The sequence below is a fragment of the Nematostella vectensis genome, chromosome 3 (genome assembly GCF_932526225.1).
Source record: "Nematostella vectensis chromosome 3, jaNemVect1.1, whole genome shotgun sequence".
Classification (NCBI taxonomy): Eukaryota; Metazoa; Cnidaria; class Anthozoa; order Actiniaria; family Edwardsiidae; genus Nematostella; species Nematostella vectensis.
Window position 1 is genome coordinate 11,165,560 of NC_064036.1, and position 24,242 is coordinate 11,189,801.

General features: G+C 41.4%; 2 protein-coding genes across 3 annotated transcripts; both read right to left on the reverse strand.

Moving 5' to 3' along the window:
- Positions 1 to 26: 26 nt before the first annotated feature.
- Positions 27 to 12,149, reverse strand: LOC5520050 (tolloid-like protein 1). Its single transcript, XM_001639862.3, has 18 exons — positions 11,807 to 12,149; positions 9,038 to 9,205; positions 8,689 to 8,812; positions 7,964 to 8,139; positions 7,656 to 7,871; positions 6,858 to 7,259; positions 6,399 to 6,566; positions 5,962 to 6,250; positions 5,641 to 5,762; positions 5,288 to 5,488; positions 4,893 to 5,042; positions 4,448 to 4,663; positions 3,927 to 4,172; positions 3,599 to 3,739; positions 3,182 to 3,306; positions 2,713 to 2,861; positions 2,234 to 2,388; positions 27 to 1,225 (listed from the first exon to the last, which is right to left on the reverse strand). Exons 1-18 carry the CDS (start codon positions 11,940 to 11,942, stop codon positions 1,221 to 1,223), a joined length of 3,189 nt encoding a protein of 1,062 aa, XP_001639912.3. The 5' UTR covers positions 11,943 to 12,149; the 3' UTR covers positions 27 to 1,220.
- Positions 12,150 to 16,041: 3,892 nt separating this feature from the next.
- LOC5520052 (zinc metalloproteinase nas-36) lies at positions 16,042 to 23,426 on the reverse strand. Of its 2 annotated transcripts, XM_032364977.2 has the most exons (11): positions 23,199 to 23,426; positions 22,178 to 22,333; positions 21,548 to 21,677; positions 20,971 to 21,149; positions 19,971 to 20,198; positions 19,078 to 19,476; positions 18,765 to 18,914; positions 18,163 to 18,433; positions 17,856 to 17,977; positions 17,063 to 17,306; positions 16,042 to 16,430 (listed from the first exon to the last, which is right to left on the reverse strand). In XM_032364977.2, exons 1-11 carry the CDS (start codon positions 23,326 to 23,328, stop codon positions 16,259 to 16,261), a joined length of 2,181 nt encoding a protein of 726 aa, XP_032220868.2. In that variant the 5' UTR covers positions 23,329 to 23,426; the 3' UTR covers positions 16,042 to 16,258. The 2 variants fall into 2 exon arrangements, with proteins under 2 accessions (XP_032220868.2, XP_032220869.2); XM_032364978.2 differs by lacking the exon at positions 19,971 to 20,198.
- Between the last annotated feature and the right edge of the window lie 816 nt (positions 23,427 to 24,242).

Consider the following 24,242-nt stretch of genomic DNA (forward strand, 5'->3'; position numbering starts at 1 on the left):
TATAAATAAAAAAAAATCACAATTAATGATATTCTAAACCAATTTATTAATATTTATATTTTACAGGCTAGGTAATATAACTTTTCGTCACGTGTTTTGGTGTTACTAACGGGAGTTTACTGACACACAGTTCAAAAAGAGTATATTGATTTTACAAATCATTTTGTACACCACTAACAAGTTAGTAATCTACAAAATGTTAAGTGAACATATTTAACTGAAGCTTCTTATCTATCCCCTATTACTGTAGCCCTGCTGAAAGTGAATAAATCACGTTTAATTACAGATGTAAATGAATCATGCTTAAAAATAGAGTCAATCATTTATATATCTACAAAAAAAGAATTATCAAAATATTTAATATAAATTACTATATATAATTTTCTATAGCGTTGTCATGCTTAACTTCTCAATCTTGAGAATTCGATCTTCCTTTGGTACAATCCATTTATCTCCTTGTACATCTGCTTATAAAAAGCAGCTTTGCTTTAAAATAGTTCTAATAATTTCAAATGCCAGTACCCAGAATATCACTTAATTACAAATTATCTATTCGAGAAATACAAAAAAAGAATGTGAAATTTAACGGTGCGATGGGATTGAACCCGCGCCTCCATCAAATTCTCACATTCTTCTATTTTGTTTGTTTACGAATTTGATTGGTTTGTGCGCAGCCTACAGTACTTCTTGTTGTTCTTTTTGGGTTTCCTGTGTTGGTTTAGGTTTTCTGTGATTGTTGATATGACGTCAACAGAAACCCGCACTTACCAGCCTCTTTTGCCTTTTGACTATGCTGGTTTGTGGCGTGTTATTTAACAGTAAAGTATCTAAGACAGTACCGATAATACCGTGAATTTCCCTGAACATTTGGTAACTGATTAATGACAAATGTTAAGCGTAAGTAGAAATAAATTATCTCGGTGATGTTCTCAACATTACGTATAGTCTTTACCAAATATATAGATAAGGAGATTTTGAAATAACTGGAATCAAAATGCGCTTTTCGATCGAGAACAATTCAAGGAAATATGATGATACCTCCCATGACACCCCCTTGCTGTGTGTTCCTAGGTCTAACATCTCCGCCTCTTGACGAGATGCTTACTATAAGTGCCTGCTTTCCGTCATTCCTGTACAATTGATCAATTGATGCCCACTTGGCCGAATGAGCCACAAAGTCGAGTGGCAGAACTTTAAATAGACCTCAGATCATCTTGATTTTAAACTGCAAAACAAACGCAAAAGTCATCATCATCATTCACAACAACAACAAAAAAAGAATGATAATAGACGCGCATCCCAATCCACCACCCCCCCTCCCCTACCCCTTTTAACCACCAGAAATGCTACTCATGGGGTGGTGTCCTGTTATCTGTTAAGTTATCTAATGTTAAGTTATCTAAATGTTGTATAAATAATTGAACGGGAAGACATCGGGGAGACGGTGAATTTGGAGTTCAGACGTGCAGATTCCTAAAAAGTTATTTTTCTCTGCAATTCGGTGAGATAGAATACCTAGGCATTCTCAGGGTCTATGTTATGTATCTTAATACAAGAAGGCCTTTTTTTTGTTTGCTTTGATTTATAACATTTTTAGATGAATGAACTTCAATTTTTCACGCAAATGTTCAGAAATCATGTCACTCAAGAAACTGGAATAAAATTTACTTCATTATAAAGACTTGAAATCTTTTATGTGTAATATTGGTGTGAATATAATGGTATTAAGTTCTGGATGTATCTTTTTCATTAAAAGGGAATTGGAAGAGAATTGTGTTTTGTAAACACAGATTTATGATTGATTGTTGTGTTATAATTTTCGAATCAGCAGTAAAAACTTTTACTGGGGAAGTTGATCCCAGAGCCTAAAATCACGCACTTTATGCATTTCCCAGAAACGGTTGATTGGCTCCAGCGTACTCTATGGAAGATCATTTTTATAGCGTTCGTAAGAAAGGAAGGTATTTTCGGTCAAAAAGATTTCCATAACATCCTTTGCCGGTTCACATCTCTCAAGATGTGATCGAGCGTAAGACTCATGTTGCTAGGAAACATGAGCGCTAACCAATAAGAGACGTATCTAAAAATAACTGCTTGTTCTAAAAATAGTTTTTACAGACGTCATCATTGAAACATACCCTAATACGGGGGGATTCGTTCTCTTACATCATGGTCTCTTGTTCTGCTTTAGCACCCCCCCCACACACACACACACACACACACACACACGTACCTGCTTGGGTCTTGCAGATGTATCTGAAGCGTGAATTGCATGGGTAGTCGTTCCACTTGCCGTCCGGTTTGAGAACACCACAGTCCTCATTGCGTAAGTACCCTCCATCGTTGGGATCACCCGGAGCCCAGTTTATATACTTTTGTGTCTCTTGCCTGTGATAGCAAAAACTAACTTCAATATCTAACATTTCTCTTACTTCAAAGTTATTTAAGTAGTGCTATTAACATAAAATTATCTTTTTTCGACTCATTATTAGATTTCCATCGGTATTTCCCGCGGTCGATGTTAAACATCTTCGCACGCCAGGTTGCCTGTTATACCCCAGGGGCAATGAAGGGTATGACGGGATGGACCCTGCCGTGCGAGAGCATTGAGCGGGAGCATAAAATGGCGGCGTGATTGGCCTTCTTTAAAGGCAAGATGACAACAGCAGTAACTGCATTAAAGAGACCACCCATTCCAAACGTTGGACATACCTGTCGCTCCAGGCCCACTCTCCCTCCCTGAGTCTGTCATTCAGACCCAACCACATGAAGGACTCTCCCAGGTTGTGTCTCGGGTTCAGGTCCTTGATCACGAAGTTCTCTTCTTCCTTACTTAACACGCTGAGAAGATCGGCTTTGTACTGTAAACATAATTCAAGTTTATTTTTGATGATCGACAAAGAATGTGTGACTGCTGGAACATCAACCAATCTGCGTTGTTGGAGACAAAGAGGGTGATTAAAGCTAACTTAATATATTTGCCAAGGAAATGCAAATCGAGCTCTTTTAACTTGAAGGAGAAATTGAATCAGACTCGGATGCAAAGATCCTGTATTCAATGCGATAGACTTCTAATGAACTTCTGTCGTATTCTGCATAAAGTAAGACAAATAAACTTATTGAATTTATAATCTTTGCAATAATGGAAATATAGTGGATGTCAACATTATGATGACTGTACCTTTCCACTTATGCTACTCATACAGTGACGCCTCGCCTCGAACCATGTGTGATAGTTCCTCTTAATCAGATAGCAGTAGACATGTTCTCCGAATGAGTGGCTGATCCAGCCAGGCGGACAGTCGTCTGTGGGCAGAGCAATCATGAAATTATAACTAGCCAATTACTGTTGCTTCCTTAATGTCACTGCTGTTCACGTTGGAATTATAGCTGGCCAATTACGACTGCTTCCTAGTGTCACTGCTTTAAAACGTGGAGGGGAACTGTCGACGCATGTATGTAAACGAGGACCTACTAGCTGCGGATGTAAGGGGCGTATGCACATTTGAACATACTGGCTGAGAGTTTAGATACTAGCAGTCGACGAAGAGGATGGTCATGGCCTAAGGTTTGGGGGTGGCAGATGGCGTGAACTTACTAGCTGCAGGAGTAGGTGCTGGTGTTGCATGACGGCCACCAAGATCAACACTTCTCCAACGGATTCGGAATCCACTTCTTTCTGTCTGACCGTTCGAATGCAGAGTCAATCTAATACTATCTCCCAAACTTTTAAACGGACCTAAGCACAAAAACAAAAAATAATTAGCAAAACTAATCAAATGAATGACTGAATCGTGGCTGATTGAAAGAAAAAGGGGCTGCATATAGGAATAGCTTGTTTGAAATTGGTGGTGGGCAGGTCAGTAAGGCACGTGTTAACACGTGTTTGACACACCCTTATAGAATGCACACAATGATATATTCACCTGGCGCTGTCCGACCGCACTTTTTTCCCAGTGACGTGGCCAACTCTGTCTTGCCATCTCTCACGTGCACATAGTCCGCTTGGCACTCATGTGAGTTCTCGATGTCGAAGTGATCAAACCAGACCTGCAGTCTCTTGCCTCGATCTCCCGTGATCACCCAAGTGCAATCTACAGCGCCAGGGTACGCGGTCGGGAAGCCTGGGCTCGTCAAGGAACCAGTGCTTCGAGTCACGTGACCACCACACCCTGTCCAGAAAAAAAAGGCAAATAATAAGAGAAATATATATAACTTTGGATATACTATGATATGACCCCTATTGAATGAAGTATTATATTTGGATCAAGCAAAACTCAATAAGGACCAGGGTCATAGGAAGCGGAAGGAGAAGATTTGAAAAAAACAAAGACATCTAGGCTATCCTCGTCCTTCAGAACAAAAATGTGTTTCTCCAGAATGACGGCGGATGCTTGTTGGAGGATTTAATGAGGTGCGAAGGGAATGGTCGAAAACGTGAACATACTTGGTATCCTTTTCGATGTTGGGTCCTGTAGCGAGGTCCATGAGATATCGAATCCTTTATGGCTTGTCCGGTCATCTGTCTTAAACTTGATCCACATGTAATGGCCGGTGGACCGGACAGTCGCGGGTATTGTAGAACCGCAGAACTTCCCAAGGAGGGGGTACTTGACCGATGGACCATCATGGATAGCGATCCAGTCGTACGTACAGATAGGACCTTATAAACAAGCAAAAAAAAAATAGTCAAACCTTAGGTTTTGTTTAAATTAGCTTAGACCATGATCTGGGTCTTTTGTTTGTTGATTATAATTGCATTTTATACTCAAGGATGCAGCGCTTTCTTTCTTCGGCCTCGAAAAAATCACGACCGAAAAACTTCTCCGGTAGGAACCTTTAGGGAGAGCCGGCAAAGACCGCTGGGTCTCAAGCATGTAGTATATCCCTACCTTCAACGTCAAAGTAGTTGAACCTCAGCGAGATAATCTTTCCTTCCGCGACCTGGATCAGCCACGTGCAGTCGCTGTTATCCGGGTAGTTCAGTGGGAAGTCGGGAGATGTGAAGCGACCACCGTCAGCAACATACGTACCGCTACAGGCTGCAATAGGTTGTATTATACATTTTACGCTCCCGCACAGTATTGTGTCACACAAAGCATCCTCAATCAAATATCGTTTATGACTGAAGTATCTAATGTCAAATGCGGGTGGCTATTTTAAGATTTCTTCTAAATTCTGGAGGTTAATGGAAACCAGGTCCACAAGATAGACAAGACTTCGCCGTTATCTCCAAATGAAAGCATGTGTTTTTGCGCCAAGTCATAGAAACGTTAAAAAAACTCACTGTGTGGACAACTTTTGATGTTACAGGCTCTCTCGTCCAGATCTCTTCCTCGACAAGTGCTCCCGCCATTTGATGGAATGGGGTTGTTACATTTGCGCATGCGTTTTTGTACACCGCCTCCACAAGATTTACTGCACGCTTGCCAGCCTTCCCACGACGACCACTGACCATTGATAGGGCGGGCGACCTCAGGTATTCGGGCTACATTACAAAACAGAGAAACAATAATTTGATAGGAGAAATTTCTCTTAAATTTGGAACTAAAAAACCTTTTAATGAACAATATCTAACTCTCCAATCATAAAAGAACTTAACATAACGAATTCTTGGATTTTTGATCAAATGCAACTTACAATGGTCTGTGACAGTCCGTTCGTTGCAGAGGAAGGTCTTGTCCCATCCGTCTTTTCCGTCTTTTGCGTACCACTGCATACAGTCGAGACCAGGAATAGGTCCATTATACGAGAAGCGAAACCTTAAGGCGGAGACGTTAACGGTGAGAAACATTAACGGTGCATTGTTATATATATCTTTTTTATTATTGTTGTACTAACTTCAACTTTGCAAAGTCTGACTACTTTAGCAGTGGTATTATCGAACGTTTAACAGAACTCTAATTCGTGACCATAAAGTATGTTCAAACTTTCAACTGAATATCACCTGACCATATTTACCTGTAAGGCGAAGAGTCGTCCTTCATACACAAGTAATTATCGTCCCATGATCCCTTGCGTTTGGCCTTCTCCACCTCTTTAGGTACATAGATGCGCGTGCAAAGCATGTTGGGTATGGGCCCGTGGTCAGACCAGCTGAACTCGGGGTCTCGCTTGTTATTCGGGGAGCAGAATACGTAGTTGGTCCACTGAAAGTAGTCAAGTCGTTCGTATGTTCTCACACAGACATCATCGGGGCTGATGAACCGACGTTTGCCGTAGCTGAAATCCGACGGAAACGATGGCCACTCTAAGAAAAAAAAAAGACACAAAGTGAGACAAAAAATGTTTTATTTCCTTCTACTTCTTTATATTTTAATGCAAAATCTCAGACAAGGGGAGTGCTCCTAGATCCGCCCTTGGGGGGTCATAACGTATTCAGATAATGTTGAATTAACCTTCACACTTTTGCTCGTTGCAGCGCTGTCTTTGTAGCGAGTCCCCGACACAGTACTTGCCGCGGTAAGAGGGGCGTGGATTGGAACACGTGCGAGCACGTGACTGGAGACCTCCACCGCATGGTCGGCTACATGTTGTCCAGGAGGCCCAGGGCGACCATTGACCATCTATATAGATCCCCATAAGGTGGTTAGGTAATGATTACGATGATCCGTTAAAATAAATTGATTTCTTGTTAAATTCTTATCACTCTTTCATTGGAGCATATATCATAGTTCGGAGAATTTTTATAATGATCCGGTAAATTACACTGATCTTGCGTGAAAATCTCCTTACTATATCCTTAACAACATGTATTAGATTTATAGATTCACAATGAATTCAGCTTGGGCCGAAATCTCCACACTATCATAAAGAACAAAAAGGACGGAGAATTGAAATACGAGAATGATACTGACCGACAGGCTTCTGATCCTTGTCTGCGCACAAGTAATACTCCCCCTGACTCCACTCAGGGTCCCTCGGGTTCGTAATGTTCAAACACTTTTCTGCTTGACTTGGAGAAGGCCTTGATGTCAACCAAGTAAATTTATACACCCCATAGCGGGACCAGCAGAAGTGGTTATCAAACCAGACGTCCTGATTCTTGGTGTGTGCTGCTGTCTGAATGCACTCCTTGTCCTCTACTGCTCCGTTATGGGAAAACTGGATGTCCAGGGCCATGCGGTCTTTGCGGTAACACAGGTAGCTCCTGCGCCAGTTGTACCGATCCTTGGGCTCGTAGAACCGCACACATTCAGAGCCCGCCGGTACTGGACCATTTGTTTTCCAGAAGAAATCTTTAGGGAATTCTGGGTAATCTGTAATAAACAAAACGCGCATCAATTAATGATGTCGATCAAATTTTTCAAATAAAATAATAAATCATTGGCGACGTAACGATCCAGTGGCGGATGCAGCAGGGTCTAGGGACGCTGAGAAAGCCTTTGTAATAGGCGGCATGGAGGTATTTCACGTCGGCGGAATTTGCATGGACACGATAGTGTTGCGTGACACGATAGTGTTACATGTCACGATAGTGTTGCGTGACACGATAGAGTTACAAGACACGATAGTGTTTCGTGATACGATAGTGTTTCAAGACATGATAGTGTTACATGACACGATAGTGTTGCGTGACACGAAAGTGTTGCGTGATTTGATAGTGTTGCCTGACAAGAAAGTGTTGCGTGACACTACAGTATTGCGTGACGCACCTGGGCAATTGTACAACAAGTTGGCCTGCTTAGCGTCATACTGACTGATGTGCGCACTGCCGAACTCTGTGATATCGGCCTTGCGTGACCGGATGGTGGGCTTGTGGTTCTTGGAAAACGCTTTGGATCCATAATGCATCACACTGTAATAGTCGTAAGGCACGCCAAGGCTGTCGATCTTCTTGTTGTTGTATTTTGTAAAAGCGAACTGGAATTCTTAAAAAAGAAATTTAAAAGGAATTGAAAGACTGGAAAGACTATGAGTCACTTTAGTCGGGTCAACCAATTTAAGCATGATATATTCTTACTCGGAATGATGTTCTCCCACACGATTTCCACGTGCTTGTCGCGGTCTGGTCTATTCTGCTCGTGCCAGAAGCCGATCACGTGACCCAACTCGTGGACGATAATGCTGTGATGTGCGCAGCCACCTCCAAGTGAAGTCGTCTGCCGGCCACCGACGCGACCCACGTCCGAGTTACACCTGGAGAGAAGCAAACCGTGTGAGTTACCCTGGGGTCAAGTAATCTATTTGGAAGGAAGACGATGAAAAGCAAAAGAAAAGAAGAATAGAAGACCTTGATTTGTTTGATGACAGGAGGGTCAGGAAGAGGAGGGGAAGAAGAAAAAGAATAACAACAACAGCAACAACAATAACAACAACAACAATAACAACAACAGCAACAACATAAACAACAATACCAACAACAACAACAACAACAACAGCAACAACAATAACAACAACAATAACAACAACAACAATAACAAAAACAGCAACAACATAAACAACAATAACAACAACAACGACAACAACAACAGCAACAACAATAACAACAACAACAATAACAAAAACAGCAACAACATAAACAACAACAACAACAACAACAGCAACAACATAAACAACAACAACAACAACAACAACAGCAACAATAGCAACAGCAACAGCAGCAACAAAAACAACAACAAAAATAACAACAACAAGAAAAAGGAGAAGAAGAAGAGGAAAAGACACAAAAAAGAAGACGACTCTTACCCTTCCCCGTGGTAGAACTCCACGTAGTCGGTTTGCGTGGTCCTCTCTACGAATCGTATACACGTCTTTTTTTCCCATTCCTCCATGGCATTTTTAAGAATTTTATATTTCTTTGCATTCTTTTCTAAAAGAAAATAATCCAATTAGAAATGTATTGAAGAAAGCCTGAAATCGTACTTCTTCCATAAGCCATAGATTATAATCACGTGATACTCACTTATATGGTATGCTACGGTATAAGGGATGATTCCATTGGGCCATAGATTAGTCACGTGATACTCACTTATATGGTATGCTACGGTATAAGGGATGATTCCATTGTCCCTTAGATTAGTCACGTGATACTCACTTATATGGTATGCTACGGTATAAGGGATGATTCCATTGGGCCATAGATTCGTGTTGTCTCCACGAATGGCGGCGTTGAATAGATTAGATCCTTGTGATCTTTGGTGTTGCTGGGGACTTCTTGGTAATTTCATGTCACCTTGGTAATATAGGTGATCGTTGTATTTGTCTGCAATACATTAAAGGGGAGTACTTGATCAATACTTGGTCTTATCTTCATATGGTAGGCAACACAAAGAAAGCATTCCCCCCGTTCCGACCGGGCTTTATGTAATATCACTATAGAAAGACTACAGGCAAGCTGTAGAAAAACTAGATGGTCTGCGTAGACGTAAGTGGTAGGAATGGGAGTGTGACGTCACAAATCCTGTCCAAAAAGCCCACCACTTTCTTGCCGTTTATCTCCAAGCATAGAAAACAAACGATGCACCTTTTCGTTACTAAGGCGCATATAAGAGCCTACAAATAATCCTTTTCCACAAGTAAAACAATACGTGAAGGAATGAGAAAAATGTAACCCTCAATGCTCAAAGAACATCAAAGACAAAACAAAATCGGGTAGACGGCTTCATAGACACACGTAATTTTGTTAATCTTAAGATATCTTCAAAATTGAGAACGCGCTGAAAGCAATAGAAGGCAATGAGAACACTAGAGAACGATAGGAGGATGATACAAGGTTCTTGACATTGTTGTGGTTGCTCTTTGGATATTTCACCGGAAATTGCAAATCCTCAGCAATCTTGGTTGATATTTGCTTCACACGATAGTCTTATCTGATCTACTCATGAAACAACACAAATTGCGGTACTACACCGCGTCTAAACGACGTTGACCAACTCCTGTCGCAAATTGACGTTTCCAAAACTCTCTCTCAAGCGGGCAGCTCTAATTGTAACACTTGTAAAACTATTTAATTACATGTAAAAACCGTGCTTTCATGTAAAAAACACACACATACGCTCAAAAAAGTGGGGGAGGCAAACGCCCCCTGCCCCTCCCCGTCCGCCGCCCCTGTTTGCAGCTGGACGCGTCTTACTTCAAGAGAATCTCGTTTCCTTCATCGTTCATGACAGGCGTTTTGAATAGGCCCCAGCTACCCTCGTTCTTCTTTACCACAGGCGTTCACGTGCTCGCCCTAATCTCGCATAGACCATTTAAACGACAACATTTGTTTTATAATAGGGGCAGGCCAAGACCGACATCTCCCGCCCACTTTTGTAAATGATATCTGAAATAATAATTTCCGGGTGAGTAATACCCTAATCTTCTTTGTCCTTGGTTGTTTGGGCTTTGTTTTATCCATTCTTTGATAGCGGGATTGTGTGAGATCTCTTCATATTATCACTTTTTTTATGGAAGAACTCCTGGCGAAAAAAAAGCGAGCGTTGTGTGGGTTCTACCTCCTAATGTGTGTTTTCTTTGCTCTTACTTGTTACTTATCTTACTTGTTGTAATTAAAATCACAATAAACGCTATCGGATTTGCTGTATCATCATTTCACCTTTGATACTATCATAAGAAACGCACGTGCTTATTTAATGCATGCACATAATGATGGCAAATCACCAGATTTGAAACTATTATCTCGATGCTGCTCGTTATTCTAGAGCTATGAATTCAAATAGTCAATCGAAAGCAATTTGCCCTAAAAATGTAACATATAAACCTGGTCTCTCTCAGACGAAGACTGAATAACAGGCGTTTTTGATGATTGTTGATTATATTATTAGTAGGTGACAACAACTCTTTTCCTAAGTCTGAAGATTTTCTGTCTTGTCCCGACAATAGGGCGCTGGCCAACACAATCAATGGTTAGTGGTAAGTAGAGTCAATTAACACTTAGAATCCAAATCAATTGGAGCTTCTGGCTTATGACAGAAATGAACTGAACTTCGCACCATTGAGGAAAACCTATGCCCGACCGTGAGAACTAGAGAGGTCTAATTTTAGTGTTGCCTTTCCGAGTTGTTAAACGTGTCGCAATTTTGTCCAAGGTCGAGCAACGAAACTGGACATCTTCCAGACACATTTGGCCGCTATCAACGAAACCCTTTCAATTGCCGGTTGCGATATCCCGTTATCTTCCCTTTCAGATTAAGAGCTGTCAATCAAAGTTACAGTGATGTTTCGTTTGTCTCTGATTCCATCACAACCTCCTAACAACAATACACAACCGAGACTCCGAAAATAAAATTCTGGCATCTTTACAGCGGGTAATTGTCTGTAAAGAGGAGTATCATGGAATAATCTGGAATAGAGAGATTTGCGGCTAATCTGTCCCGGAGACACCAACGAGACCAAAGTCAAAGTTTCTCATCCGAGAATTTGAGGGACGAAAATCTTTGTCAAATATTTTAAATGCTTTTGGGGTAAAATTTCATCCTATTTACATTAACCTTTAAGCTGAATTATTAGAGCAGTTTTATATTATTTTTTCTCTCCTGTGGTCAAACAAGACATCTCGGTACTCTTGCGATCACAAAGAAATCACAACAAACTGCTGCGCCCCATGAAAGCGGGATGAAAGCAATCGTGATATGGTGAAGATTTGCGATTTTTTTCCTATTTAAAGCTCATACTCCCACGGCCTCTGGCACCGCATCTGGAATTCGTTCCTCTAAATCACCCTTTATCTATTAGGCTTAAATGGGTTTATTATTTCATGGCTGTATAGCCTTGGCAATTGCAAGACGAGAGTGAGAGCTTAACATAGCGGAATCTGCAAGCGCGACCAACTTGCATAAACGATAACTAATGAATTGCTTACCAAATCGTGAATTAATCTTTTCGATTCTCTCAAACGCCGTCGGCTTTTGGTGCCTCGATAAACTCACTCCTCGGGTTCCCAACACAATCCATGTTCCAATAACAATATAAAGTATCCAAGTTTCACCCTTCTGCATAGCTGTGTTATGAAGCCGAAGCGCTCATTAATACAAAGTTATTTCTCTAGTGTGATCGATAATCTTTAGCTTGGTTTCCTGCCAAGGCTCTGGGCACCCTTTAAGTACAGTTTGAGGTATCTTGTGGAGATGCTAGCGTCTATACCGAAATTGTTTCGCCTGTGAAATTTAAAAGTGACGACAAATCGATGGCTAGCTATCCGACTTGCATACCATCAGCCAATGAGGTCAGCGGATGGAAACTGATACTCCCTAGCCAATCACAAACGTAATACAAGCAGTATCTACCCCCGATAAAGCTAAAGTATTCGTGCGATTCAGAGTCTAGAAGGTGAATATCAGACAATACACGTTATAGGTCACCCACGAAAATGGGCGCGTGGGTATAGGCCTAGAATATCCATAGTTAGTAGAATATCAGAAGCAAGGGGTTGTAAAACACTTTCTCCATTAAGTTTTAAAACGCAAATCAAGTACATAACGCAGGAACTAAATATTTATCTTCATAATATTGATCATATAAACAGTATTGATTTCCGCTTAAAAAAATCACATTTTTCATTCACATCTACTAAGATTGATTTCTATTCAATTTGGATAAGTAAGAGCTATGGTCTTTGAAAGTCCACACCTTCTATTCATGCAAAACCAAACAAAAGAGAGAAATGTTTCAAGTATTACTGTAAGGAAAAGGCGTTGTTCTTTTGGTGATTGGTACTTGTTTCTTTCCGCAAAACGGTTGAACCCTTCCGTACATTTTGCGATTTCGTGTGACCTCAAAATGATGGCGCGATTGTTCGTCTGTGCGTGCGACTCCGGCGGCATGACGTCAGAAGCGCAAATGTCGGAACAGAACAGAACTTGCCAGCAAAAATGCGCCCACAGAAATAGCTTTTAAAGTGGCATGCCTTTTTTTAAATTTCAGCCCACGTTACAAGAATAGAAGTGATACGGTCATGAAAGACAAGAAAAATCCGATATCACCATTCGGAAAAGTAAAGCATGGATATGAAGCAATTCTAATCCGAGAGCCGGAAGTTTTTATGCCCATTTGTTATTGTTGTCAGGCTTGTATGTTATCACTGTTTATGGGATTTAACAATAAGGGGTGAAACGCCAAAGGGGTGTCGGGGTCTCGCAAGCAAGCTAAAGCATGAAGAGCTAGCCTATTTGTAGGCTTTGATAGTTTTTTCCGGCACGAAAACCCCGAAAACACGAAAGTTCGCATACCATGGCCGCCCGTTATCCAAGATAGCGGCTGTAGGGTTTTCGTGCAGGAAAAACTATCAAAGCCTACAAGTAGGCTTATAAAGAGTTGCCCGCATCCATTGGTGCGAAAAAGAATCCATTTCCATCGGGGGAATTTGGTAAACGTTCGCAATAAATTCGATTGAGATGAATTGGATATTATATAACACTATTTTAAATGGTTGTTCGAGATTTCACGATTTTAATTGAAAACAATGACAAATGTGTGTCTGACAGGGGCTCTTAAACGGGCGTGTTTTCGCGTTCTCTCACGCTCTAGGTCTTTGAAGGTGGATTCCGGTCCACGGAATACGGACGTTACAAAGTATAACCCCTCTCCAGTCTCTTCCCAAATTGTGTTATGCCTTATTTGCAGTTTTATTATGACTAATAGGAAAAGTGTACCAGTCACGATTTGACTCGGAAGTCAATCCCTTTGTGCTTGTTTATTGTCAACAGCCCCGCCACACACCTTTGCTATCTGCTTAAACAAATCCCAACCCAAGAAGCCGCGCCCACTTTCTATCAATTTGTTTTTCTGCATTCCGCACGTTCAATTCAATTGAATTGTTTTACCGATAAAATTTGTCATTTCCTCTTTGAGAAAGAATGCATGCATTTTTTTTGTACTCTTTATAATGTTCGTTTCCCCTTAATCTCAACCTATAAACTTTTTGTATTGCTAAAAGATCTGTTATCTTTCTCCCTTACTTTTACTCATTTATTATTCATCTACCTATTTATTTTCTTCTTTTTCGTACTCTCCCCCCCCCTCGCCTTGAATATAAGTTGCAGCTCTATAAATTTCCATGCTCTATACATGATTTAGTGCGCGCCCTACCACGTGAAGGGGCACCGGATACACTCAATAAACCGGAAGTTCACGAGTACACTCTTAGCTTGTCTAGACGACCAGCGCGCGTTTTCCCCGCTGACCAGATAACAACTGAACGGTCAATGTCAAACATGAGTGAAGAATCAGAGCATGCGTCATGTAATACCAAGGACATGTGAAAGTTCTCGACTAAATGCCAATCATATTTGATAACGCCAGATATATGTCGAATGGCGTGGTACAGTTTGTTAGGTTTACACGGCTGACAACATAACTGGGTGAAGGCCGAGAGTATGAACCATTGCTGGTATGCGATTACAAAGGGGGGGGGGGGGGGGTGCGTCCGTATAGATCACTCTGGTATGTCATTAATCTATAAGTCAGTCTTTTTGGAGCCAAATCCGATAATAAACGTCCCGTGAAGGTACTGCGGCATAATGGCATTAAAAAAAACCCTTTTTGTTCTTTCCACGGTGGTCAGATTCTTATAAAAAATTCCTCACGCCTCCCCCACCCCCTCCCGGAAAAATTAAGTCCACTTTTTCGGATTTCGCACCCCTCCCAAGAACAAATCCTGGGTACGGGACTGGATTATTGTTATATTGATTTTCTTGATGATTATAACAGCATGACAGTAAAAAGAGAAGTAGCTTACAGTAAAAACATATTACGGATTCCTTTTCTATACAAATTTTGGCGCAATATTATCGATTTATCTTACAATCGATCTCTGTGATCATTTTCTATTTTTTGCTTCGATAATGAGATCGTTTGTTGAACGTTGTTTTGGTGGAGGGTGCGAAAGGGGTGGATTAGATAGGGCACCCAAATACACTACCTTTTGATCCGCTTTTTAACTCGTGCACTCATTGCTCAATGACCCTTCAAAAGGAGAGGTTACTACATGTAATAATTATGGCAACACTTTTCACAGATTGCCAGATGACAAACAGGCAAAATATGTCGAGTTACGTCACAATGCCAGTGAGGGGTAGCTGGCGAATTGCACTAAGAAACTAACACCTTACAGTTGTTACGAGGTTTTTGGGTGGTTCTTATATGGTATTAGGGGTAGCCGGGGATCGTACACGCTGAGCAAGGGTTGGCCGTCTTCGTTGTTCTTTATTGCACCGCTTGAGTGTTTACAAATGGTAGAGCTACCACTGGCTAGCGGGAGGTTGGCTGTAAGAAGGCAAGTACTTTCGGAAGGTAGTGAAGGAACATTTCTTTCCCGGAAAGTTGACTAAGCCAACTTTAGAGAGTCCTGACTAAACCAACCTAGAGCACTGCCGTGTAGTGTCCTCGCAACAGTTACAGTACAATCCTAGAGCTAGTTACTATGCTGCTCAATTTATACTAATCTCATTAATAAAACTGGTCAAACTGGTTTTAAGGATGATGTAAGAATAGAAGATCGGGTGTTGACTTTGGGAAGAAAATCAACTATGAAATGTTAAATTCCTTAGATAGATATAGCAAGAGCAGGATAAAAGGAAAAGATTGACTATAGTAATATGCAAAATTAGTAATGTAACAGCGGTAAGATTAAGGATAAAGGTAATCGTTAAACTGTTATTTTAGCCTGGCAAATATAAAACCTGTTTTGCTAAACAGTAACTACGCATGCTTAGTCAAACAATGAAGAGATCCACATAAAGCAAATAAGTGAAATGTCGAATGGAACGTGAAAGTAAATATCTGACTGACGCGTCGGAAACGACTTTTGCATAGATTAACAATTCCTTCATAACACAATGTTACTTGCGAGAACACTTTTTTCTTGCGCGTCAGCACTCTTTTTTCTTGCGCGTCAGCACTCTTTTTTCTTGCGCGACAGCAACAAAGTGATTGAATTTACTTTTAAAAAGCATCAAGTCTATGAGAATAGTTTAGAAAAAGTCTAATTGTTGTAGGGTTTCTCTGCGTGCTGGCTGCAACTAGAAAAGTCGGGTTTTCTCTAGTGAGCATTCAAGCTCTGCAAATAGCTCTTCTTCTTTATTAAAGAATCACCAAATCTAGGAGTTGTTGCCTGTCCTTTATTCACAGTCACAGTATACAAAAGATAGTACATGTGTATATCACATATAAGCATATACCAATCCCTGAATACCCCCCCCCCACCCTCTCCCCTCCAAGGCGATTCCTGTCTAATGTTTGATAAACGCCCATGAGATTATTAGGATCCGGAAATAATGACATGACCTTGTGACGTCATGATGACGTCATGATTACGTCATGCTGACGGAGGCACCACGGATTTCTTGCAGATGAATTTAAAGGGCACGGAGCACGGGAAGTCCGTCCATCTGCTGTCATCCCACCGCATCACCGCACAGTCCTCGTTTTCTCGGAAACCGCCGTTGTTTGGCTCATTTGGAGACCAGTTCTTGAAAGTTACCGGTGATCTAAATAATGCCAGGGGATATGCAGTTATCGTGTCTTACGAGATATATGTGAATGTTGCTGGTAATTAAAACAATAAAAAGATTACAAAGATATAAGTGAGTGTAAGATGTACAAAGAGTGCCATTGGTCTAGCTGTTGAAAGTCAAATACAGTTCTAAGGCCGAAAGGTACATATTGGTACTAATAGTTCGTAAGAATTAACGTCATAAAACAACCTCCAGCGAAGCCAAAACCCTACATTGTTAAACGTGGATAACTGTTAATATTAATTGAAAAAATAATATATTGAGATCAGTGGTCCTTTCGCGTAAACCTCCACCCCCTCCCCAGCAATACTCCAATCTTATTCTTATTAAACCATAATAAATACATAAGGTTCAGCTGGGATTTTATTTTAAAGGGGTTTCTCTGGGAACCGTCTTTCTATCTAAAACCCTGGTAGTAAGTAAAGTTGTTACGATGTGCGTGTATCCGTATGAAGACGTACAAAGTAGAAAATACAAAAGTAATTGGTCGAAATCTTGTTTAGAGGTTACTCCTTGTGAAACAAGGGTACGCAGTGCAATGAAATAAACAGCTTGTGTTTTAGGAACCCACGCGGGCCTAAATGCGTTATTTACACAATACCCACCTATCGGTCCATTCCCATCGACCCTCGCGGCCTTTGTCATTAAAACCTATCCACACACTATTCCCATCTTGCACCGCGTTTCGAACGTAGTCTAGCTCGCTTTGGCTGGCCAAGCTTAACAGACTGGAGTTAAAGCTGCGTTTACACGCTTCCTCTGCATCGCTCCATGACATTGTTGTCTCCACGAGTTTATAACAGTGATTGATGTTGGTGACTTTGTGGACTTGCCAATCCTCAGGACAACCTTGAAAAATGAATATTGCTCATAAGACTACCTTTGAACAGTACCGATCGAATTCTCGACCGTTTAGAAACTCGCCCTATTGCGCGTTCTGTTAACACACAGAACATACGTCGGGGTGGCCACGCTGTTACTTTTCCGCCACGCTGTTACTTTTCCGCCACGCTGTTACTTTTCCGCCACGCTGTTACGTTTCCGCCACGCTGTTACGTTTCCGTCACGCTGTTACTTTTCCTCCACACTGTTACGTCTCCCTCTCGCAGTTACGGCTAACGCTGTTGCGTCTTTCTCACACTGTTTTACCCCGCGCAGTAAGCACCCATGTCTTCGCTTGCTTTTCTGCCATCCGTATTCCTCGCTAGTGTTTTAACACTAATTATTGCTCAGGCGCAGGGTGCGCGCAGTCCCCTCCCTCTTGTTCGTTAAAAAAACTGGTAATTATTGAAGGGTAGTCGAATACTATCTTTCAACCATATAATAACCCTGGATGTGGAGCCCCCCCCCATTTGTAAATCATGAGTACGCGCCTGGTATTATAGTAACAACTCTTACCTGATGGTTGAGGATATCTCTGAGCGCAAAGATAATTATCATTCCAGCCATTTTTCCCTTTTTTCGCATTCCACTGGACACAACCCAAGCCGGCAATTGGGCCTCTGGAGGACCATTCAAAACTATACGAAAATAAAAAAATGAAAATATCGCTTGAAACGTTAAGAAATTCACATAAGCAATATAGTATTAGTGTTGAATTTGTGGATTCTAACTTCACAATTAGTCTTCAAAAAGAGAAAGGGGACTACTGTACCCCCCCCCCCCCTGGATCCGCCACTTAAGAGTTATAACGTACAATACTTACTTATAAGGTGCATCGTTTTCCACACAAAAATAATTGTCAAGCCATCCACCGTCACCCTCCTTGGGCTCAAGTATTTGGGTACATCGCAAGCCCATTATGGGACCGCTGTCCGACCACCGCATTGTCAGCAATCGGTTTCGTCCTAGGCCCCAGCACATCATGTGGTTGAGCCAATCGGAATACTGGGAACGTTCATAGATCCTCACACATGATTGGCCAGGAGTTGATGGGCCAACTTGCCATGAGAATCCCACCGGCCATGAGGGCCAGTCTGTAACAGGAACATCAACATTTTTGCCAATTTCATAACCATGCAGCATTACCATCCATCACCATCAACATCATCATCGTCGCCATCATTATAACCAGCATAAGCAGCATCGTCTTAATCATTATTAAAAACATCAGCAGCCAAAGGACTAATTTTTTATCACAACTATCTTAATGACAACTATTATCAACAATAGCAAAGGCCAGGGTGAAAAATTAGAATAAGAGAAAATATTTTTAACATGATTTCAGCAGTGAATGATTTATGTCATTTTTTTCAAATCAATGGCAGAAATCGGCACAAATCAATTGCAAGTACAACATAAACCCACCTAAACATCTGTGCATGTTGCAGATTCTTAATTCACGGGTCGGACCTACGCATTGTTGACCTCGTTTGCATGAGCGCATTCTAGCCTGTGACCCACCCCCACAGTCCTTAGTACAAGGCGTCCAAGGGCTCCATTCGAAGAAATAACTCTCTGGGAAAAAACAGTCGATTTAAGATTTTTTTCGTCATATTCTTATGTATAAGCACCTTTTCAAATTCCAACAGGGCGAGTATTTAAGCATTTATTGGATAAAGTTGATTCTCTATTATTACTGCATATGTTAAGAGTCTTATCCGAGTATAGCAATACGTACGTTTTCTGTTTTTGGTTCGCTCTTGTACTCTCGTGGCACAAAGATAATAGAACTGTGGGCTCCCTCTGTTTTTCCGTATAGCGGTACAGTTCTTCCTTGCTATAGGCCTTGACACGGACCAATGAAATGTCAGGACGCTATCACGTGATACGCATAAGTAGTTGTCCTGCCAGAAGACAGCGTGCAGGTTTCGGTCCGGCATGTTGATGTGTGTGCAGGTCATGTTGGTCACGTGACCGGTATGGGACCACGTGATGTTAACTGGACGCTTCTCCTCCTTGTAACACATGCTGATCGTTGCCCATGTGGGGTCATGGGGTTCGATGAGCGCAACACAATTTGGAAGCGAAGACTCGTCACTTGGTGTAAAGAAGAAATCGTCTGGGAAATTCGGATGCTCTGTAAAACGAAAGCGTTATTATCAGATTACTGTATTTTGATGATAGCATTAACCTTGCGGTGCTTTTCTTTCTGTTTTTTTTTTTTCGCCAAAATCATATCAAACATCCCCACGGATAGTGTCCTTCGTATGCATTGCCTTATATGGGCATTGATGCCCATATTTAGAAGAGCTAAAGTTTTCCCGCTCCCTGATCTCCAGAAAACATGGTGAAAAATGCTGATTCCTGTCAATTTGAGACTCGAGAAAAAAATGTGTCTTCAAAAAAAACTTTATCGCTTGGTCAAATCTTTATCACACAAGCCTTGAAAAGCTCTTAGGCCAAGGCCTCCAAGAGATTGGCCAAGCGAGTTTTAAGGTCACCCAAATATTGATATGTTTGCGATTTTAAGATTCCAATAAGCAAAACAGTTGGATTTAATTGTGCTTTAAGCAGGTCAAGGTTCCTCCGTTCCTCCTAACAACAGCTCAGATGCAGTAATGGACCGTTGACCTTTGTTTTTGTCGGCGCACTTGTAGAGCATGTTGGTTTGTTTGATGTCCAGAGCGCTGAGCCCCGTGTTGCCTAGCGACTTGATTGACGGGTCACGTGGTATTATCGTGATCTTGCCGGGCAGTGCGTACATCTTATTGCTATAGTGCATGATTGAGTAATAGTCATACGGGACTTCAAGGCTATCAATCAATCTGCGACTGTACCGAGAGTACGCAAACCGCCACTCTGAAAAAGATGGCCAAATAGAGTGGTTTAAAAAAAATACATTTTCCCTTTTTTAGCACTAATACTCTCTATATCATCTTTGTTCTCTCCTTTGTGCTGGCTTGTTTCCTATACTTTGACTATAACACTTAATTCGGATGAGTTTTATGGTCTAGCCAGAAAACGAAAAAATCACAATTTGTTGGAGTTATCGTAAGATCGCAATTGAATGTTGGTTTTTTTTTTCTCCAAGGGAAATGGAAACTATGTAACTAAATCATTAAAATAAGTAAACATTGCCAAGTTGCAAGAATGGCTTTTAAAATAAGGCAGATTCTACCCACCCCCCCACCCCCTTCCCAAAATTATCTGCACAAACATCCCAGTTTTTTGTAGTGAACAAATAAAGTCTAGCACTGGGTCTATATCACACAGTTGGGAGAATATTATATATATATATATATATATATATGTATAGTGTTGGTTTGAGAAAAATACAAACTACATAGGTTTCCCTACAGGTCTGTTTCGTGGTTGCCCACTCATCAGGGGATATATATATATATATATATATATGCAACTGAGTGCACGAAGCTCGCCGGCCATAAAGCGATGGAAAAATTCAAGGCTCTACAAACTCCCATCCCTACCAAGCCAAGACAATAAGATATTTATTTTACAGCATTTAAAAGAAAAACAATTTATCAAAAATGTTTGTTGGCAGGGCATAGGGGGATAAGACTGTAAATCAACCAATGAGAGTTGAGTAATAATTTAAAATTATATCACTTACTTGGTATGACATTCTCCAACATGACCTTTACATACTTTTCCCGGTCTGGCCTGTTCTGCTCATGCCAAAAGCCGATTGTGTGACCAAGTTCATGTAACACAACTTTAAAGTTGTCACACCACTTGCCGAGTGTGAGCAAGGACCGTGTATTTGGCCATCGACCAACGCTACCACGACAGCTATGTATGGGATACAATAATCAATTCCGTTGAAGAGCTCCTTTACCTTCCTCCCCCCCCCCCCAAAAAAAAAAAAGAAAAATAGTAATGTGCTTCAATAATTTCTTTAGCTTATTTATCGTCTTGTAGTCTGTACGTCGAATAAGAAATTTCCAGTTAACGTAATGAACTTCTTGTTTGCTACGATTTTGCTGGCAGCCATCTTAAAAAAGAAGTACAAACCCTCTAAACCTTTAAAATACCACAGGCTACCCACACTCTTCCAGGCTCCTTTACACCATCGATTGCAATGATTGCAAAAAAACGATTGCAAAAAAAAACAAAAAAAAAAAAAAAACATTTACTCAGTGCAGTGAATGGTTTTATATTCCATAATACAATTCTTACAAACAACTCACCCGACGCCATAGTGGATGTGCACGTATTCCCTGATTGGCTCCCTTGTTTTGTCTACAAATCTAACGCACGTGACTCGTTCCCACTCCCTCATCGCAGCCTTGATAATTCTCACGTGCCTTGATCTTTTGCCTGGTGTCACAGATAAGGAGGTAAGGTGTCACGCAAAAATTTGTGATGCACCAGCAACACATTGCGTGACATCGCCGATAGATATTACATAAAGGGTATTTTGCATTTTGGCAGGGTATAAAACGGCAGTCCATGGAGCTGCTATAAGACATGTACTGTCGATAATATCTACTCACAAGTGAGTGTTACATTCTCATCATGCTAATCAATGCTTGTCTCGAGCTTCGTAGCTCACCTCTATATTTTGAGAGAAGAGCACAGTTTAAAGGCTTTAAATCATCCCTGGACTCCACGTTGTTGTCGATTTGGCTCATGTGTTTCGTTTGATAGCCCGAGTATCAGGCGATTTTATTCTTCAAGTCGGAGAGAAAAAATGAAACTATCGCTCCCCGGTATATACTTCATAGGGAACGATAAATGGGTCTGACACCCGGGCTATTCGTTTATCTGACTGCTTGGCTCGCTCATTAAAGGTTTTATGAGGTGTCACTTGAACTTACTGATGCTGGGGTCTATCTTGTAAGGAATAATCGCCCCAGGCCATAGTTTCCACTGAGGTCGTGAGGCGGCCGAGAGGCCCTTGGAACCAGCGGATGAGATAGGCCTTGGCATAAGTATATCCCCATCGAAGACTCTGACAGTGTCGCTCTTCCACTCTAAAGGTTAATGAAAAATATAATTCTATTAAGGTATTGATATCATGCTTATTCCAATGCAGATTACGCAAAACCGTCAAAATAAGTCAATAACCGTAAACCGCGCAGTCTAGAGAAACCTCAATACAGCGGAATAAAAATCGACAAACCCCAAAACAGCGCCAGATTTAAGGCAAAACCGCATCACCGCAAACCCATACGCCCCCCTCCCCCCATAACGATATTGGATTAGGCTACACGCAAACTCTTGGATTGACTGAAAAAGAGACACCCCTCCCTTCCTTCCTATTCTGGCTATCTCGTCAATCAGGCGTTTACTCGGTGTTTTTCACTATGCGCCGAGTCGTGGCCGCCATCTTGAATTGCGTTTCAACCCCTTTCTCCAGGGCGCGCGCGGCCAGTACAAAATTAGAAATCCGCCACGACACGGCAGCGCATATCGAAAACCACAAGATACCCACCAAGGGATCACGAATAGCCTGAAATAAAAGACGGCGGCCAATATCATCATAAGAATCATGTTTTGTACAATCGCAATTAAACATCTCAGGAGTTTTTACCCTGGGGAGGAAAAAGGTGGAAAATAACTTTACTTTTGTTGTTATGTAACGATTTGTTCGTTTCTTATTACCCCGTTGTCGGTTGATAATACTTGAGTGGAGGTTGGGATATAGCCTTTTCTCTTGTCATGTAAGCCCTTCTTATCGTGTTGTCGCTTGATAATACTGGGGAGGGGGAGGGGGTAGCCTTTTCTTTTGTTATATAACCCCTTCTTACTCCTGTTGCCGGTTGATAATAGCTGGGGGGGGGTGGGGGTGTTAGCAAGGGTAGCCCTTTCTCTTGTTGTTATATTACCACTTCTTACCCTGTTGTTGGTTGATAGTACTGATGGTCTCTGCGGCTGTTTTGTGTCCCTCTACTCTCACAATGGACACAGGGCCAGATAAACTCAGAAAACCCAGACAAATGATGTAAACAAGAAACCTCACAGACATGTCAAGAGTGTGTCTTGCTACGAGTTCAAGATCAAAGTCAGCGTATCTGACCAATATATATGATTCCGTACACGTACGTGAATGTAGGAGTTGGTTAATGACGTCAAGAGGTTAAAGCGGATCTCTTGGCGAGAAGCCAGGGTGAAGAGAAAGCCTGTATACTGGGCCATGTTATGAGATACGATACCCACCACCGGATAACTACGATAAAAGACACTCTCTTATCTTAATTACACTATAATCGCACTTCTCACTGTACAAACACTGATATAAAAACTCACTTTACTAAAGACCGTGATGATGAGTGGACAATATGGGCTCTAGCAAGGGTTTACTGATTGGGGGAGTGGATATCAAGATAGTGGTGTCGAAATTATGTATAATATCAGAACTCGTTTTTAAGCTTCCTGAATTATAAAAAAATATGGTAGACGAGCGTCATGGGGGTGGCCCAGGGGGCCTGGGGCCCCCTTCTAGCAGCCAGAAAAGTCAATGTATGAGACATTATTTGTAATACAGGAAAAAATGCCTTGAAAGGGCCTTTTGGGCCCCCTCCGTTACAAATCCTGGCAACGCCGCGGTAGACTCATTTTCAATCAAGTTGAAAGAATTGTAATGATTATCCATCTATTTTGGCGTTTCTAAAGGGGAAAATAAATGGCAACTTTTCCATTATAGTACGATTGCCCTTGTCTACAGCGCTAAACATTACAACATTGTGGGGTATCCCGATCTCTGGCGAATATATAGTTAGGGGGAATAAGTGGGTCACTTCTTATTGCAGAGTCATCAAATATGTACCAAATCGTTCCTATTACTGCCCTCTCGCACCACCCAACCCACCCCTCCATAGGGGACTCTAGATATTATGCACCACTCCGTATTATGCGCAAAGTATAAAGTTCATTTTCATG

What these genes read in the sequence shown, in the direction of transcription:
- LOC5520050 (XM_001639862.3), bottom strand. Translation starts at nt 11,942, where the DNA reads ATGCAGAAGGGTGAAACTTGGATACTTTATATTGTTATTGGAACATGG. An exon ending in TACCGTAGCATACCATATAA is followed by an intron (nt 8,813 to 9,037) that starts GTGAGTATCACG and finishes ATTTTCTTTTAG; the next exon opens with AAAAGAATGCAAAGAAATAT. An exon ending in GTGGGAGAACATCATTCCGA is followed by an intron (nt 7,872 to 7,963) that starts GTAAGAATATAT and finishes TTCTTTTTTAAG; the next exon opens with AATTCCAGTTCGCTTTTACA.
- LOC5520052 (XM_032364977.2), bottom strand. Translation starts at nt 23,328, where the DNA reads ATGTCTGTGAGGTTTCTTGTTTACATCATTTGTCTGGGTTTTCTGAGT. An exon ending in CACATCCACTATGGCGTCGG is followed by an intron (nt 21,150 to 21,547) that starts GTGAGTTGTTTG and finishes TCCCATACATAG; the next exon opens with CTGTCGTGGTAGCGTTGGTC. An exon ending in GTGCGCCGACAAAAACAAAG is followed by an intron (nt 19,477 to 19,970) that starts GTCAACGGTCCA and finishes TTCGTTTTACAG; the next exon opens with AGCATCCGAATTTCCCAGAC.